A 13958-nucleotide genomic window follows, 5' to 3' on the forward strand; every position below is an offset into this window, starting at 1 on the left:
AAGATTATAAGGGAAGGCTATGAAGACCAATAAATTAGGTAACTTCGAGGAAATGGAGAATTTCCCAGAAGTACACAAAAGTCATTTGTAGACTAGAATGAAAAGCTCTGGTCCCTTCTTTTCTGCACTGCTGCTAAGATTTTTATCATAAAGCCTACAATAGTAACGTTTTATTCCTCTGAAACATGGGACACAGCCCACAATTGGCAAAATGTGTTAAGTCTGGCCAGAGTATTGGCAGATGCAGCTCATGTCTTCTCCTCTGTATTTTCCATTTGCGACCAGGACATACTGCACTGGCTCTGTGGTTTCTCCTTCATTTCTACATCAGCTTGGAACATTCTTCCCCCTGCCTATCTGAAAATATATTCCACACATCATCTCCCTGATGCCTTTCCTGGAGTATGAACCTTTCTACCTCCTTTCATGCCCCGCCCCATACATATTTCTTTTGGGCACATATAACATCTTATTGCATATTCATGTCTGTTCCCCTCACTAGCCTGAGCTCCCTGAAGACCAGGACCCCTGTTTTGATATTTCTCCCAAAGACCTCCAGTTTCTGCCTGTGCTTGGTTGCCCAACAGACTTGGAAGTATCCTTGGAGGGAAAGAGAAACAAGACGTGGATCTTTCCCAAGGCTGGTTCCTTCTTACAAGGATCAAATCCCCTACAGTTTCTGCCTGTTTTGAGCTACTATCCAATGCCTTCAACAGTTTTGTTTATATTTCATCCAGCATATCTAATTCTTATTTGAGAGAGGGTCAATCCAAAAGAAGCTACTCTGCTATTATCAGAACAGGAACTTTCAGATACCCTCACACAAGAGGAAAGGGCATCTGAAGAAGAGAGGATCAGCATGGAGAATGTTTTAAGGCGGACACACTAAGCTTAAAGTCATGGGCTGTGCAAATTCATAAAACCAGCTCACCATTTATGAGCCACATTGAGAGGCCAGCCAAACTCTCCATTTGATGGCATTAGGATTCTCAGTAAAACATGGAGAGGGGTGATTTTTCAAGGATCACATAAACCTGGCTCTCCTATATGCATCTGGTCCTGAACTGACCTTGAGGTCCCAATAAAATGACTTTTCTGCCCTTGCTGTAGGCTCCGCCTGCTCCTGAGCCTGAGATCCATATGGTCACTGTGAGATTTCCATTTCTTTTATCTTTAGATTTAGAAGCAATTAGGGGGACCAAGAAGTAGTACTGGAACTTCTAGAGTATGCACAAAAATGAATCAAAACAACAAAGATAGCATCATCAAAATGCAACTTACAATCATTGTACCTAAATGGCTTTAAAGCTTAAAAATACATTTTTACTATAAAATTAATATATATTTATTATAACAATAGTAATAGGTATACAGAAGTTATGAACCTCCCCCCAAAAATTGCAATATAAATTAATTCCATGTAAAATTATTTCACAATACTTTTTAAAAATTGAAAGAAACATTTTTAAATTAAAATTTTGCAGTTTATGTTAGAAGTTGGTATGAGAAGCTATGATTTATCAGGTTAACTGGGACAGGGCCTGGCTCCCGAGCATTATGGACAGCTGACTAGAGATAAAGGCTGGATGTAGGGTGAGATTTTACTTTCAAGAAACCTAACAGTAGGAAAAAGACGAGAAATAGGACAGCAACAAAGAGGAAAGCAGGGCAAGCACTGACATATTTCAGGTTTAGGGAGACCTAAGTATGTCTGAAGTTACCAGTGAAGTTACACAGATCCTTTCCAAACCAGAAAATTCTCCTGGAATAGCCAGTATGGGACTGGACCATAACCCACAGAAAGATAAAGGAAGGGATGTTGTTTCTGGGCAAATGGGACACAGTTATGCCTTAACCCTGACCTGAATCTACACACAGCTATCCCTCCCACTGGCCTTGGGCTCCGTCCATGCCTTGCTGGTAATGGTTGATCTTTCCCACTACTGGAAACCCTTCCTCACTAGGCTACTGTTTTGGAGCTGAGAGAATATTTTCCAACACTCCCATGGTGGAGAAATGAATCCTATCTTCACCATGGACCAGAGCTATGAGCCTTAGGGCAACCTGTAAATGCAACTGTATTTTTTTTTGGAGGGGATGAGGGTTGTTCTAGTTTGAAAGCTGCCAGAAAGTGAAATACCAGAAATGAAATGGCTTTTAAAAGAGGAAATTTAATAAGTTGCAAGCTTACAGTTCTAAGGCCATGAAAATGTTCAAATTAAGGCAAGGCTACAGAAATGTGCAAATTAAGGATCCAGGGAAAGATAGCCTAGTTCGAGAAGGCCAATGAAGTTCAGGGTTTCTCTCTCAACTGGAAAGACACATGGCGAGCATGGTGAAGTCTGCTAGCTTTCTCTCCAGGCTTTTGTAATGGCTTCCTCGGGGGCGTTTTCTTTCTTCATCTCCAGTGGCCTCTGACTGTGGGCTCTGGTTGCTCTCAAGCTTTTTCCAAAATGTTTCCCTCTTTAAGGGCTCCAGTAAGCAACCCCACTTGAATGGGTAGACACAATCTCCATGGAAACCATATAATCAGAAGTCATCACCCACAATTGGGAGGAACATATCTCCATGGAAACAATAAAAAAGATCCCACCCAGCAATACTGAATGAAGATTAAAGGACATGGCTTTTCTGAGGCACATAATAGATTCAAATTGGTACAAGGGCATATAGCTTTCACCTCATACTTAAAGGGGTCACTGGCCAAGCATCACTGATCTAGAGCAGATGTTGTCAAACTCCCTCTGGGGAAAGGGACGAATAGTAAATATTTTAGGCTTTGTAGGCTATACTGTCTCTGTGGCAATTACTGCTGCTGTAGCACATAAATGAATAGGCTGTGTTCCAATAAAACTTCATTTATAAAAATAAGCAGTGGGCCGGCTTTGCCCCACAGGTTTGCACTTGGTTTGCCCCCTCCACATCCCACGCCCTCACTTCCATCCCCTGCAAGGTCTCCTGGGCACTCGGAGGTTCCTCTCCAACCCTGTACCACCTTACTCTTTAAGTTCCCTGGTTCTCTTCAACCTCCTTGACCCTTCTTCTTGCTTTTCCAACTGCCAATGCCAGAAGGGGTAACTCAGTCTTAAAAAAATTGACTCCAGGAATAAGAAACAATGATAAAGGAAATTTAAAATGGAAAAAAAACACCCTTAAGTCACCTCATTATGGTTTTTCATATTTCCTTGACATATGTACACATTAGGATAGGGTCCCATCCCAACACCTGGTTGTGGTCTGTCTTTCTTTTCTTTTTTTTTTGCAGCTCTTACCACTATTGCACTTATCTAAACACGTGTGTAACTGTTAATGTTTTTCCCACTAATCACAATTCAAGTTCCACAAAGATAAAAGTTTTGGTCATAACTGTTTATAGCTTCCAGACTAATACAATGCCTACCAAGAGGTGCTCAATGAATACCGGCTGAAACAATAAATGCATAACTTTATATAGTAGTGATCACAGCAGGTATAACAGGTCATTCTCCCTTTTTAAAATAAAAAGTATTATATCATCAGCATTCCACAAAGCTGTTTATAGTGGCCACATACCAGTGTCCATCAGGCAGAGCTAGCACAGATTGTTAAACCACTCCCTTCCTACCGAGCACTGGACTTCCTTCCAAGTTCCCCTAATTATAAAGTATCCTTTAACGTGCTTATTATTTTTCCATTTTTATGGGCCACTTCCTGGAACGGAATCACTGGTCAAAGGGCTGGGGCATCTCAAAGGCTCAAATGTTGCCAAAGCACTTATGAAAGGACAGCACATTCACCGGCCGCCAGCAATGAATGAGGACCCTGGTTTCATTACCACTTCAAGATTACATGTCATGGTTTTGAAAACTTTGCTAATGGGATAAATTTAAAATGACCCCTCCTTGTTTCACTTGCATCTCTTTGACAGCTGATGAAGCTAAAAGGAATTGAAAAGTTCTTTTGGGAACTCTCCTGTCTGCCCACTTCAAGTAAAAGCTTGTCATAAAAACAGGAAGATCAATGCCAATTTACATGGCATCTTGTGATGATTTTAAAAGAATAAAGAAAATATGCATCATCTTCCTTTTTTAAAAAATGAACTGTGAAGCCTGACTAATAATTCACCAGGATGCAGTTGAGGAATTGAGCCCTGCCCGCCCCCCACCTCTGCAAGCCAAGAGAACTTTCTGCAACAGAAAGGAGGGGTCCAAGCCTGTGGGTCGCTAAGCAGAGTCTGGGAGTGGTTGTGGAGGCCCCAGGAGGAACCTGAGCTCGAGTCCCACACTAACTTCCCCAATTCTGCTTAATGGCCCTTTCAAAGAAAAATAGCGAGCTTCCGCCGAAAGGGATTTAGCCAGAAAAATAACTACAAGTTTAATCACGAATAAACGCCGATCTGGTTAAGCCCACAAAAATCAATCCAACAGATACATGAAGACTGAACACTCAGAAGGGCATTCCAGATTAAGCTCAGACTACATGAAGCATGGGAGAAAATCTGAAGAATCTCATTTGATACTTTTAAAAGAACACGAACTATTATGCTAGCATGTAAATAGAGTCTGGAGGCAATTCACTTTGACAGAGTCCAAATAAAGGATGTGTCTGCTGCATGTCCTCAGCCTTTCCCTTAGTCTTCCTTGGACCTTACACTGGGTGGCCAGGCAGCCCTCACAACATTGCACTTTCCTTCACCCTGACAGTCTCCACATCTGCATTCCAGAACTGCCTACTGCCCAGTCCCCACCCCCTACTGCCCCTTCAGCTGGACTAATTAGTGCTTGTGGTAGTTAGATTCAGTTGTCAACTTGGCAGGTGAAAGCACCTAGTTCTGTTGCTGTGGACATGAGCCAATGGTACGTGAACCTCATCTGTTGCTCATTATATCTGCAGTCGGCTAGGAGGCGTGCCTGCTGCAATGAATGATGTTTGACTTAATTGGCTGGTGCTTAAATGAGAGAGCTCAATGTAGCACAGCCCAAGCAGCTTGATATACCTCAACTCAGCACTCTCAGCTCAGCCCAGGCCTTTGGAGATGCAGAAAAAAATCACCCTGGGGAAAGACATCGGAACCCAGAGGCCTGGAGAGAAGGCCAGCAGAGACCACCCTGTGCCTTCCCACATAAGAAAGAACCTCAGTTGAAATTTACCTGCCTTTCCTCTGAAGAACTAACAAAATAAATCCCCTTTTATTAAAAGCCAATCTGTCTCTGGTGTGTCATATTCCGGCAGCTAGCAAACTAGAACAGTGCTCCTGGAGACAAACAGCAAACGTTGCTGTTTCACTACAAGTAACACTGTTGGGAGAACTGGGTCTCAGTTCTCCATCTTCTGAGCCAGAACTGACTCTTGGGGCCTGCTTCCATCCCTGGAAAATGTGGACACAGAGACTTTCACTATGTCTGCTAAGGCTGATGTTTAGATTAAATGAGATCATCTGATGATCTCATTAAATAATGGAGACCAGGCAATTGGGTTGGTGGTTCTGGTTCAGCCAACACACCTGCTACGGGGCCTGGGGCAGGCAATTCAACTCCCTCGGCCTCAATGTCCTGTCCGCAAAATGACAGGTGTTAAGGATTGAATTGTGTCCCCCAACAAAAGACTCGTCTGAGTTCTAACGTCCTATTCTGTGGATGTGAACCCATTTGTAAATAGGAACTTTGGAGATGCAGTAAGTTAAGGTGAGGACAAAGTGAATAAGGGTGGGCCCCAATCCAGTATGACTGGGGCCTTTACAAGCAGAGGAAATTTGGATGCAGTCACATTAGGAGAAGCCAGAGAAGGAGGGAAGGATCACCATATGATGGAGGCACAGACGTACCTACAAGCCAAAGAACCCCAAGGCTTGCCAGCAAGCAATACCTGAACACTACCGACTCCAGGAGAAAGCACGGCTTGGTAATAACTTGATGTTGGACTTCTAGCTTCCAAAACTGTGAGACAACAAATCCCTGGTCGCTTAAGCCAACCAGTTTGTGGTATTTGTCACAGCAGCCTTGGCAAACTAAAATTACAGAGTTGGATTAGATGGTTTTCAAAGTCCCCCTCAGTTCTGACATTCTGGGATTCCATACATGCCACTCGATTTTGAAGTATTTTTATAACTCTATCTCTTTTGGCACATAGGGCAATTTAGGTACACAGCAAGCCCTCAACTGTTGCCCAAATTAAATTAATTGGAAGTCCAAATTACAGTGAAAAGTATTCTGAAAGCATGTAATAAAAGATCTTATACATGTGCATGTTCAGAGAACATCAGCAATTACAGATCTAAGATCTTCGCATCCTGAGGTTATTCACACACATCTAGGTAAACACGGGCTACCTCCCATTTCCTTCTGAAAATTCCCAGGAAACTTCAACTTCTAATTCCAATGGTTCCCATCACAAGGGTTCACCTGGAAGAGCTGCTGACTAACCCACAGTATGCAAAATTAAGTTAGATTTTTCTTGTCCCTGAATGTATACTTTATCACATGCCTAAAGTGCCAAAAGAGGTCTTAGAGACATCCGATCTACCTGCAGGAGAAATGAATGGAGCTTGACCTCAAAGCTTGAATTCTAAGAAAGAGACCTGGTAGCAAAAGGCCTGGAAGAAGTGTTAGGCACCTTCTCCTAGACAATTTGATAGGTTGTGTGTTGGGGGTAGGGGACAGCTTCTTTCTTAACATCTTCTACTGGCAATAGTTCAATCTCAAGTTGACTTCTCAAGAGAGGAGAAGTAGAGGAGAAAGAATACAGTAATAATGATGATGATGCCAAGAGCAGCAGCTAATTAGTGGTAGGGACAAGATTAGCTTCTAGTGCTCTGATGCCTACTGTGTGTGTGTATGTGTGTGTGTATATCATCACTTTTATTACACACATTGTTTCAGTTTGCTAAAGCTGCTAGAATGTAATATACTAGAAATGGATAGGCTTTTATAAAGGGGGTGTTCTAGTTTGCCAGCTGCCGGAATGCAATACACCATAAATGGAACAGCTTTTAAAAGAGGGAATTTAATGAGTTGCTAGTTTACAGTTCTAAGGCTGAGAAAATGTCCCAATTAAAACAAGTCTATAGAACTGTCCACTCTAAGGCATCCATCCAGGGAAAGATACCTTGGTTCAAGAAGGCCAATGAAGTTCAGAGTTTCTCTCTCAAGTGAGAAGGCATATGGCGAACACAGTCAAGGCTTCTCTCTCTCGGCTGGAAGGGCACATGGTGAACCCGGCGTCATCTGCTAGCTTTCTCTCCTGGCTTCCGGTTTCATGAAGCTCCCCGGGAGGCATTTTCCTTTCTTCATCTCCAAAGGTCACTGGCTGGTGGACTCTCTACTTCATGGTGCTGCAGCATTCTCTGCTCTCTCTGAATCTCCCATTCTCCAAAATGTTTCCTCTTTTATAGGACTCCAGTATACCAATCAAGACCCACCCAAATGGGTGGAGACATGTCGTCACCTAATCCAGTTTAACAACCACTCTTGACTAAATCACATCTCCAGGGAGATGATCTGATTACAGTTTCAAACATACAGTATTGAATTAGGAATTGTTCTATCTTTATGAAATGGGATTTTGATTAAAACATGGCTTTTCTAGGGGGCATACATCCTTCCAAACCAGCACAGGGGGTTTATTAGGTTACAAATTTACAGTTTTAAGGCCATGAGAATGTCCAAGTTGAAGGCATCAACAAGATGATACCTAGCCTAGGAAGAAAGGCTGCTGGCATCTGTTAGCTGGGAAGGTACGTGGCCAGTGTCTGCTGGTCCTTGCTTCTAGTTCATTGTTTTCAGCTTCTGATTCCAGCGGCTTCCTCTCTGTCTCTTGTGGGTTTTCTCTTAGCATCTCTGGGACTTTTCTCTCTAAGCATTTGTGGGTCCTCTCAGCTTCTGGATTTAATTTCTTAGCTTCTCTGCTCTCTCCAGGTTCTGGGTCCTTCAGGCTCCGTGCATCCTTGCTTCGCATCTCCCAGGGCATTTTCATCACCAAGCATCTGCTCTTTGAGGACTCCAGTAAGCAGATTAAGATCCATCTTGAATGGGCAGGATCACATCTCCAAGGAAGCAACCTAATCAAAAGGTCCCATCCAACAACAGGCCTACCCCCACAGGATTAGATTATAAGAACATGGCTTTTCTGGGGGTACATAACAGATTCAAACCAGCAAACACCATAGCATGGAACGCTTACACAAGTCCCAGTGAGCTAGGTATTAGTGTGGCCCCCATGTTATTAAGAAATGGAGGCTTGTCAGCAAGCTGCTCAAGAGGTCACCCAGCAGTGACCAGTAGAGTTAGTCCAGCCCTGTCTTTAGGGGCTCAGATCCCAGTCCTAGAAAGATGGGCAGGAACTCAGTGGGCTTCTGATTAATAGGAAGGGTCCTGGATTTGGGGGGAGGGACAGAGGCTAGGACTGGGGGTGGTTGTGAGTGGGCGGCCGTGCCTCCAAGGCTACCTCACACAGGCAGCTTTTCAGGCAGGCCTTGGTCTGTGGTCGGGTCAGCTGCGCGCCCCACCCTCCAACCCTACCAGGGAAAGGATGACCTCCAGCTGCAGTCACCAGCCAAACTATTGTTTGTAGTTTTGGAGGAAGCTGTTTGAAAGGGTGGTTGAAAAACGATCTTTCTAAATCAAGCTGTACCAATATTTTTATTTCCTTTCATGCAATACCATGTTTAGAGGAATTAGATGGGCTTGTTTATAAAGCCTGGGAAACAAGTGTGTGAGACTTAAGTTTAGAAAATCAGAAGGGTTCCACTCTTCAAGTAAAGAGAACAGAGAGCTTTATGTCGGGCACCTTTCTTAGAGCCAGTCCTTGGTCTCAAGATCTAACGAATGTTTGATCAAAAGGCACTTATAAACCCCAAATGCCTTTTCATAGAAATGTTCCACATCCTGACATTCACCCATATTAGATCATCTGCTCATGGTTTCTACAAATTTTTAAAAGAAGAAATTGGTGGAGAAACACAGATCAGTTAATTGTAAGGTCTGCAGTGTGTAGTTAGAGTCAGTTGTCAACTTGACAAGGTAAAGATGCCTAGTTATATTGCTGTGGACAACAATCAATGGCATGTGAACCTCATCTGTTGCTGATTACATCTGCAGTTGGTTAGGAGGCGTGCCTGCTGCAATGAATGATGTTTGATTTAATTGGCTGGTGCTTAAATGAGAGAGCTCAAGGTAGAACAGCCCAAGCAGCTCAGCATACCTTATCTCATCACTCGCAGCTCAGCCCAGGCCTTTGGAGATGCAGAAAGAAATCACCCTGGGGAAAGTTGTTGGAACCCAGAGGCCTGGAGAGAAGGTCAGCAGAGACCACCCTGTGCCTTCCCATGTAAGAAAGAACCTCAATTGAAAGTTAGCTGCCTTTCCTCTGAAGAACTAACGAAATAAATCCCCTTTTATTGAAAGTCAATCCGTCTCTGGTGTGTTGTATTCCGGCAGCTAGCAAACTAGATCAATAAGTAAGGGATCAATGCTGCTTGTCTGGCAGCTGGCTTTATATAATGTCTGTGGAGAAGAGAAAGGGAGAGACTTACCCCCAGGTTACCCCAGTCTTCTCTCCAATCTACTGCATCTAAATTAACACAAAGGATCTGAAGAGGTAAAAACTGGAACTTCCCAACCGTGTGACGGGTCACTGGGCATGTGCTTGCCTCTCACCTCTTCCCAGAAAGTGTGGGCTGATGGTGAGTGGGGCAGACGAAGCCAAAGGTCCAGAGCTCAGTAAGGAATACTGGGGTAAGAAGTGAGCAAAAGGGTGGGCCGCGGTGGCTCAGCGGGCAAAGTGCTTGCCTGCTATGCCGGAGGACCTCGGTTCGATTCCCGGCCCCAGCCCATGTAACAAAAACGGAGAAACAGAGTACAATAAAACAAGAAAATGTTTAAAAATGTTTCCCTTTCTTCCTTCCTTCCTTCCTTCTATCCTTCCTTCCTTCTCTCTGTCTTTCCTTTAAAAAAAAAAAAAAAAAAAAGAAGTGAGCAAAAATTCTAGAAAACTAAGCAGAGGCAAATCTCCCCCTCTTCACAATATGACCAAGGACCCACCCTATAAAATGAAAGCAACAGCAGGAAGGAACCGCAGAAAAGCAGGCTGTGAGAGGAGGAAAGGAGGCCCAGAGAGGGAGGCACTCCGCCTGGTCCTGCTGTCTCCCCAGAGCTGGCTCTACATTCTACAGAAACCAGGAACATCTCAGCATGTCTGAAAATGGAAAGGCCTTCCTAAACCAGGTGAAGTACTAGACAAATGGCTCAGAACCATAACCGGAAATACAAAGATCATGATAACAATAAACTAGATACTCTAGTATTAGCAGGAAAAAGCCCTAGAAGTCCTATTTCCTAGACAACAAAACAACACTGCTCCTTTTCAGCCTTTTGTATTATGTTTTAAGTCAATGGAGTATTCTACTATGTAAACTGAACCCACATGCACATGATGAGAATGACCCCTTCGGAAGAACGTCCATTCGGAAGCATGTTCAGGTCTCCACTACTGGGACTGACTGTCCAGAAATGAACCCCCAACCGGGCCAGGTCTCAGGAGCTCAGTGATAGGGAGACACCATGGTCAGGTGCCATTCGAATTCCAGGTGGAAAATATTCCGAGTTTTGAGGTCTGCTGGATGCATCTCATTGAAGCCCTTCTTGCTGGTCCTACTTGTGAAATGACTATTTTCTTCAAGAGAGGAAGAAGCAGGCAAACTAAAGTTTAAAATGGGATTCTGACAAACAGAATGGTGACGTTTGCTTTTTCTGTTTTGGTGTGAGATAAAGAGCTTAATTGGCCCCAAAAGCAAAAAGGTGACACCTCCCAGGCTCTTTCTGAAGCTGGACTAATCAATACTAGTGATGACAAATGATACTCTAGAGCAGCACTTCTCAGACTGTCATGTGCAAGTGCATCACCTGGGGTCTCCTTAAAAATGCACACTCTGGTTCAGGGGCCTGGGGTGGGGCCTAAGATTCTTCTTTTCCAAAACTCTTCTGACGCTGCTGGTCTGCGGACCACACTTGGAATCGCAGAGCTCTATCCACAATTTACAAAGAACTTCTCGGTGGTTCAGGTACAAGAGAATCTCTAAATCATGAGGCTCTTTGGGGGAACTTATCTTATTCCCACATGTAAACTGGAACAAACACATACAGAAGATAATACCATACCATGTGCCACTTATCATGTGCCACTCAAAATGGAACACACTACCAAGCTCAGGATAACCAGAAGGTGGAGGAAGAGGAGGGGAAGGTGAAAACAACACACACAGCAGCTAATTTTTGGGAACCACTGAGAATCAGGCACAGTGCTAAGTCCTTTACTCAGCACTGCATTGCTGGGCCACTTAACCTTCTCAAAACCTCTGTGAATTGGGGATTACAACAATTCTCATTTCACAGGCCAGGAAACTGCAACACAGAGAGGTAAAGCGACCCAAGATAATCCAGCTAGGAAGGGGGAGGCAGGCTAGGATCCAGACAGGCTGAATCTCTACTTTACCCAGCCTTCTCCCTCAAGATAGAGTCCACAGGGCAGCCCAGTTGGCTCTGAAGCCCCCACAGCAAGCTAGACCCCATTGTGCTGTGAGATTTTGTCATCAATATCCATTCACTGGATTGGCCAGGTGGCCTCACAAAATTGGATATTAACAAAGCTGAAAAGACCTCATCAATGGTTCTGGTGCCTGTGTTTTCATTATACTAACGCATCTTAACCACGGGGAACTGAATGGGTTTGCCAGCTTTCTCTGATGATTTTTATTGAGGAGCAAAACAAGTAACTTCAGCAATTACTGAGAAGAGAAATTTTGGGTGGGGTAACTGCTTAAAAATAACTTTCATACACCCTTCTACCCAGAATAACCAAACATTTCCATTTTGCCCCATTTACTTCATCTTTCATGCTTGTCCTTTCTCCCTCTGGTTCTCACTCATCGATAAACACTCACTTTTTTTTTTTTTCAGAATCACTTGGGAATACGTTATAAACATCATGCCCCTTTACAGTTAAATTTGTCAGGGTGTAATTCTTAAGAACAAGGCCATTTTTCTTACACAATCACTAGACAGTTATCAACTTCCGCAGAAGTAACACTGATGAAACACTTTTATCTAACCTGCCATCTACACTCCAGTGCTGTCCTACGGCCTACGAACATCCTTTATAACCAGACTTAGTGTTTTTTCACTGGTTGGATATATATATTAAGAATCAATATAAGTAATGAAGAATTAACAGTAATAGAGCGTTTGGGCATTACCTTAACTCCCTGGGTCCTCATGTCACCTCTCTGAGGCCAGGCAGGCAGCCCTCTCCTTGCTCTACCCACAATGGGAATGAGGCTGAAGGGACTTCAGTACAGAGCAGAGCTTGGTCCCTTCCTTTTACATCACTGCTTCATTCTTATTTTTAAGACTTTACTTGTTTTGGTGTCAGCCAGCAGGTAGACAACTAGTGCAAAATTGTAAATCCTAAAAATAACACATTATATTTTGAGGGCTTATCTCTCCAGCTGTTTTATTTTATGTCAATGTTATAGATTCTAATTAGTACCCGTAGCTAATACACACTCAGGGAGGGACCTAAGCTACCCCAGGGAGCAACTTGGTGTGAGCTGGGAGATCCATGGGGCTGGGGGGAGGCAGAGTGGAAACAGGAAGGGCCTGTTTGGCACCTGCCCAGCCTGCTTCGTGGAACCCACCACACCCCAGACCCACAACGACAAAGGAGTCCAGTTGCACACTTGACTTGCATGTAGGACGCCTAGCCAACTGGATGTCTCTTCCAGGGCATAGTAAAAAAAATTAATTTGGGAGTGGGGATGGCATTTTCCAGTTCTCAGAAATAGCCTAAAAAAGGACTCAAACTCACGAGCTTGCTTGTTAAATAGAAAAGCCTTGCTTTTAGAAATGGAACTATTAGGGTTCAAATCCTCCTTCGGCTATTTAGTTTTCCTTGGGAAAATCACCTGACCCCATAGAGCCCGAACTCCTTCACCTACAAACCCAGACGATGCGCACACTGGGTAGCAATGGTGAGAGAAGCGCGAGGATGCAGAAACGGCTGGCCAGTGCAGAGTCAGGCACATGGGAGGGTGTCCAGCAGGACAAGCCTCTGCTCTGCACACAACCCAAAAGGAGCCCAGCAAAGCTGAGTCTATATGTGCTAATGGGATATGAGCACTATGGTAAGTTTTGATGAAAATCCTATATGATTCACGGACCGTTGAGATCACAAAAAGAACAATGTGTGGTAAGAGCTGCCTCCAGTGACAGGGAGTTGGATTTTTCCAGTATGTGGACTGGAGGAGACCCCGGCCTCAACGGGGAACTCTGCTTTAGCTGGTGAATGTGGGATAGAAAAAGTAAAATAATGTACCTTTTCCAGGGCCTCTCTGTCAAGTAGTTCTTGCACAGCTAGAAGCTTGATGCTGTAAGAGAGAAAAAGAAAAAAACTCACTTGAAAACAAATAACTTTATGTCACCAGGCATCACACAAGCCAGAAGAACAAAAGTCTGAAATTTCAACCTGTATCTCTATATCACCTCCCATCTTAAGGTAACCTTTAGTTTGAACTGAGATGACCATTTCTGAACTATTAAAAATGTTCTAAATTCTAAAAGTAACATCAGGAAGATTAAAAAACAAAACAAAACAGTCACCCCTGTTCAATATGCACCTGCTGTCCCTTTGGTGACAATGAGAAAGGGCTTAAAGTCGCTACTTAGAAAGAGGGCCTGCTCAGGTGTGAACCAAACATTTATTGCACCTAACTGTGTGCAGGTGGCCAAGGACACAAGAAGGTTATGACACAATCCCAGCCTGGAAGAACTCATGGTCTCTGGGAGGATGTGGTGGGAACAGGAATAAAACATGCATTGTGACAAGTGGACATGCTGGGGAGCCGAGAGAACCCAGCCAGGTGAAGATTGGAAAGAGGGGGGACTTGCCCCAAGGGGATCTGCAGTGCAACACAGGGTCAAAGGCTCCAG

The 13958-nt window shown here is 43.8% G+C and overlaps 1 protein-coding gene across 2 annotated transcripts in view; it reads right to left on the reverse strand.

The window, feature by feature from the left end:
* EEPD1 (endonuclease/exonuclease/phosphatase family domain containing 1) overlaps positions 1-13958 on the reverse strand; it is a 144034-nt gene that overhangs the window by 49672 nt on the left and 80404 nt on the right. For both annotated transcript variants that reach the window (XM_077119891.1, XM_077119881.1), the window contains exon 3: positions 13345-13396. In XM_077119891.1, the coding sequence (XP_076976006.1) occupies positions 13345-13396 (52 nt within the window). The remainder of the gene's footprint in view (positions 1-13344; positions 13397-13958) is intronic.

Source organism: Tamandua tetradactyla, chromosome 1 (assembly GCF_023851605.1).
Source record: "Tamandua tetradactyla isolate mTamTet1 chromosome 1, mTamTet1.pri, whole genome shotgun sequence".
Lineage (NCBI taxonomy): Eukaryota > Metazoa > Chordata > Mammalia > Pilosa > Myrmecophagidae > Tamandua > Tamandua tetradactyla.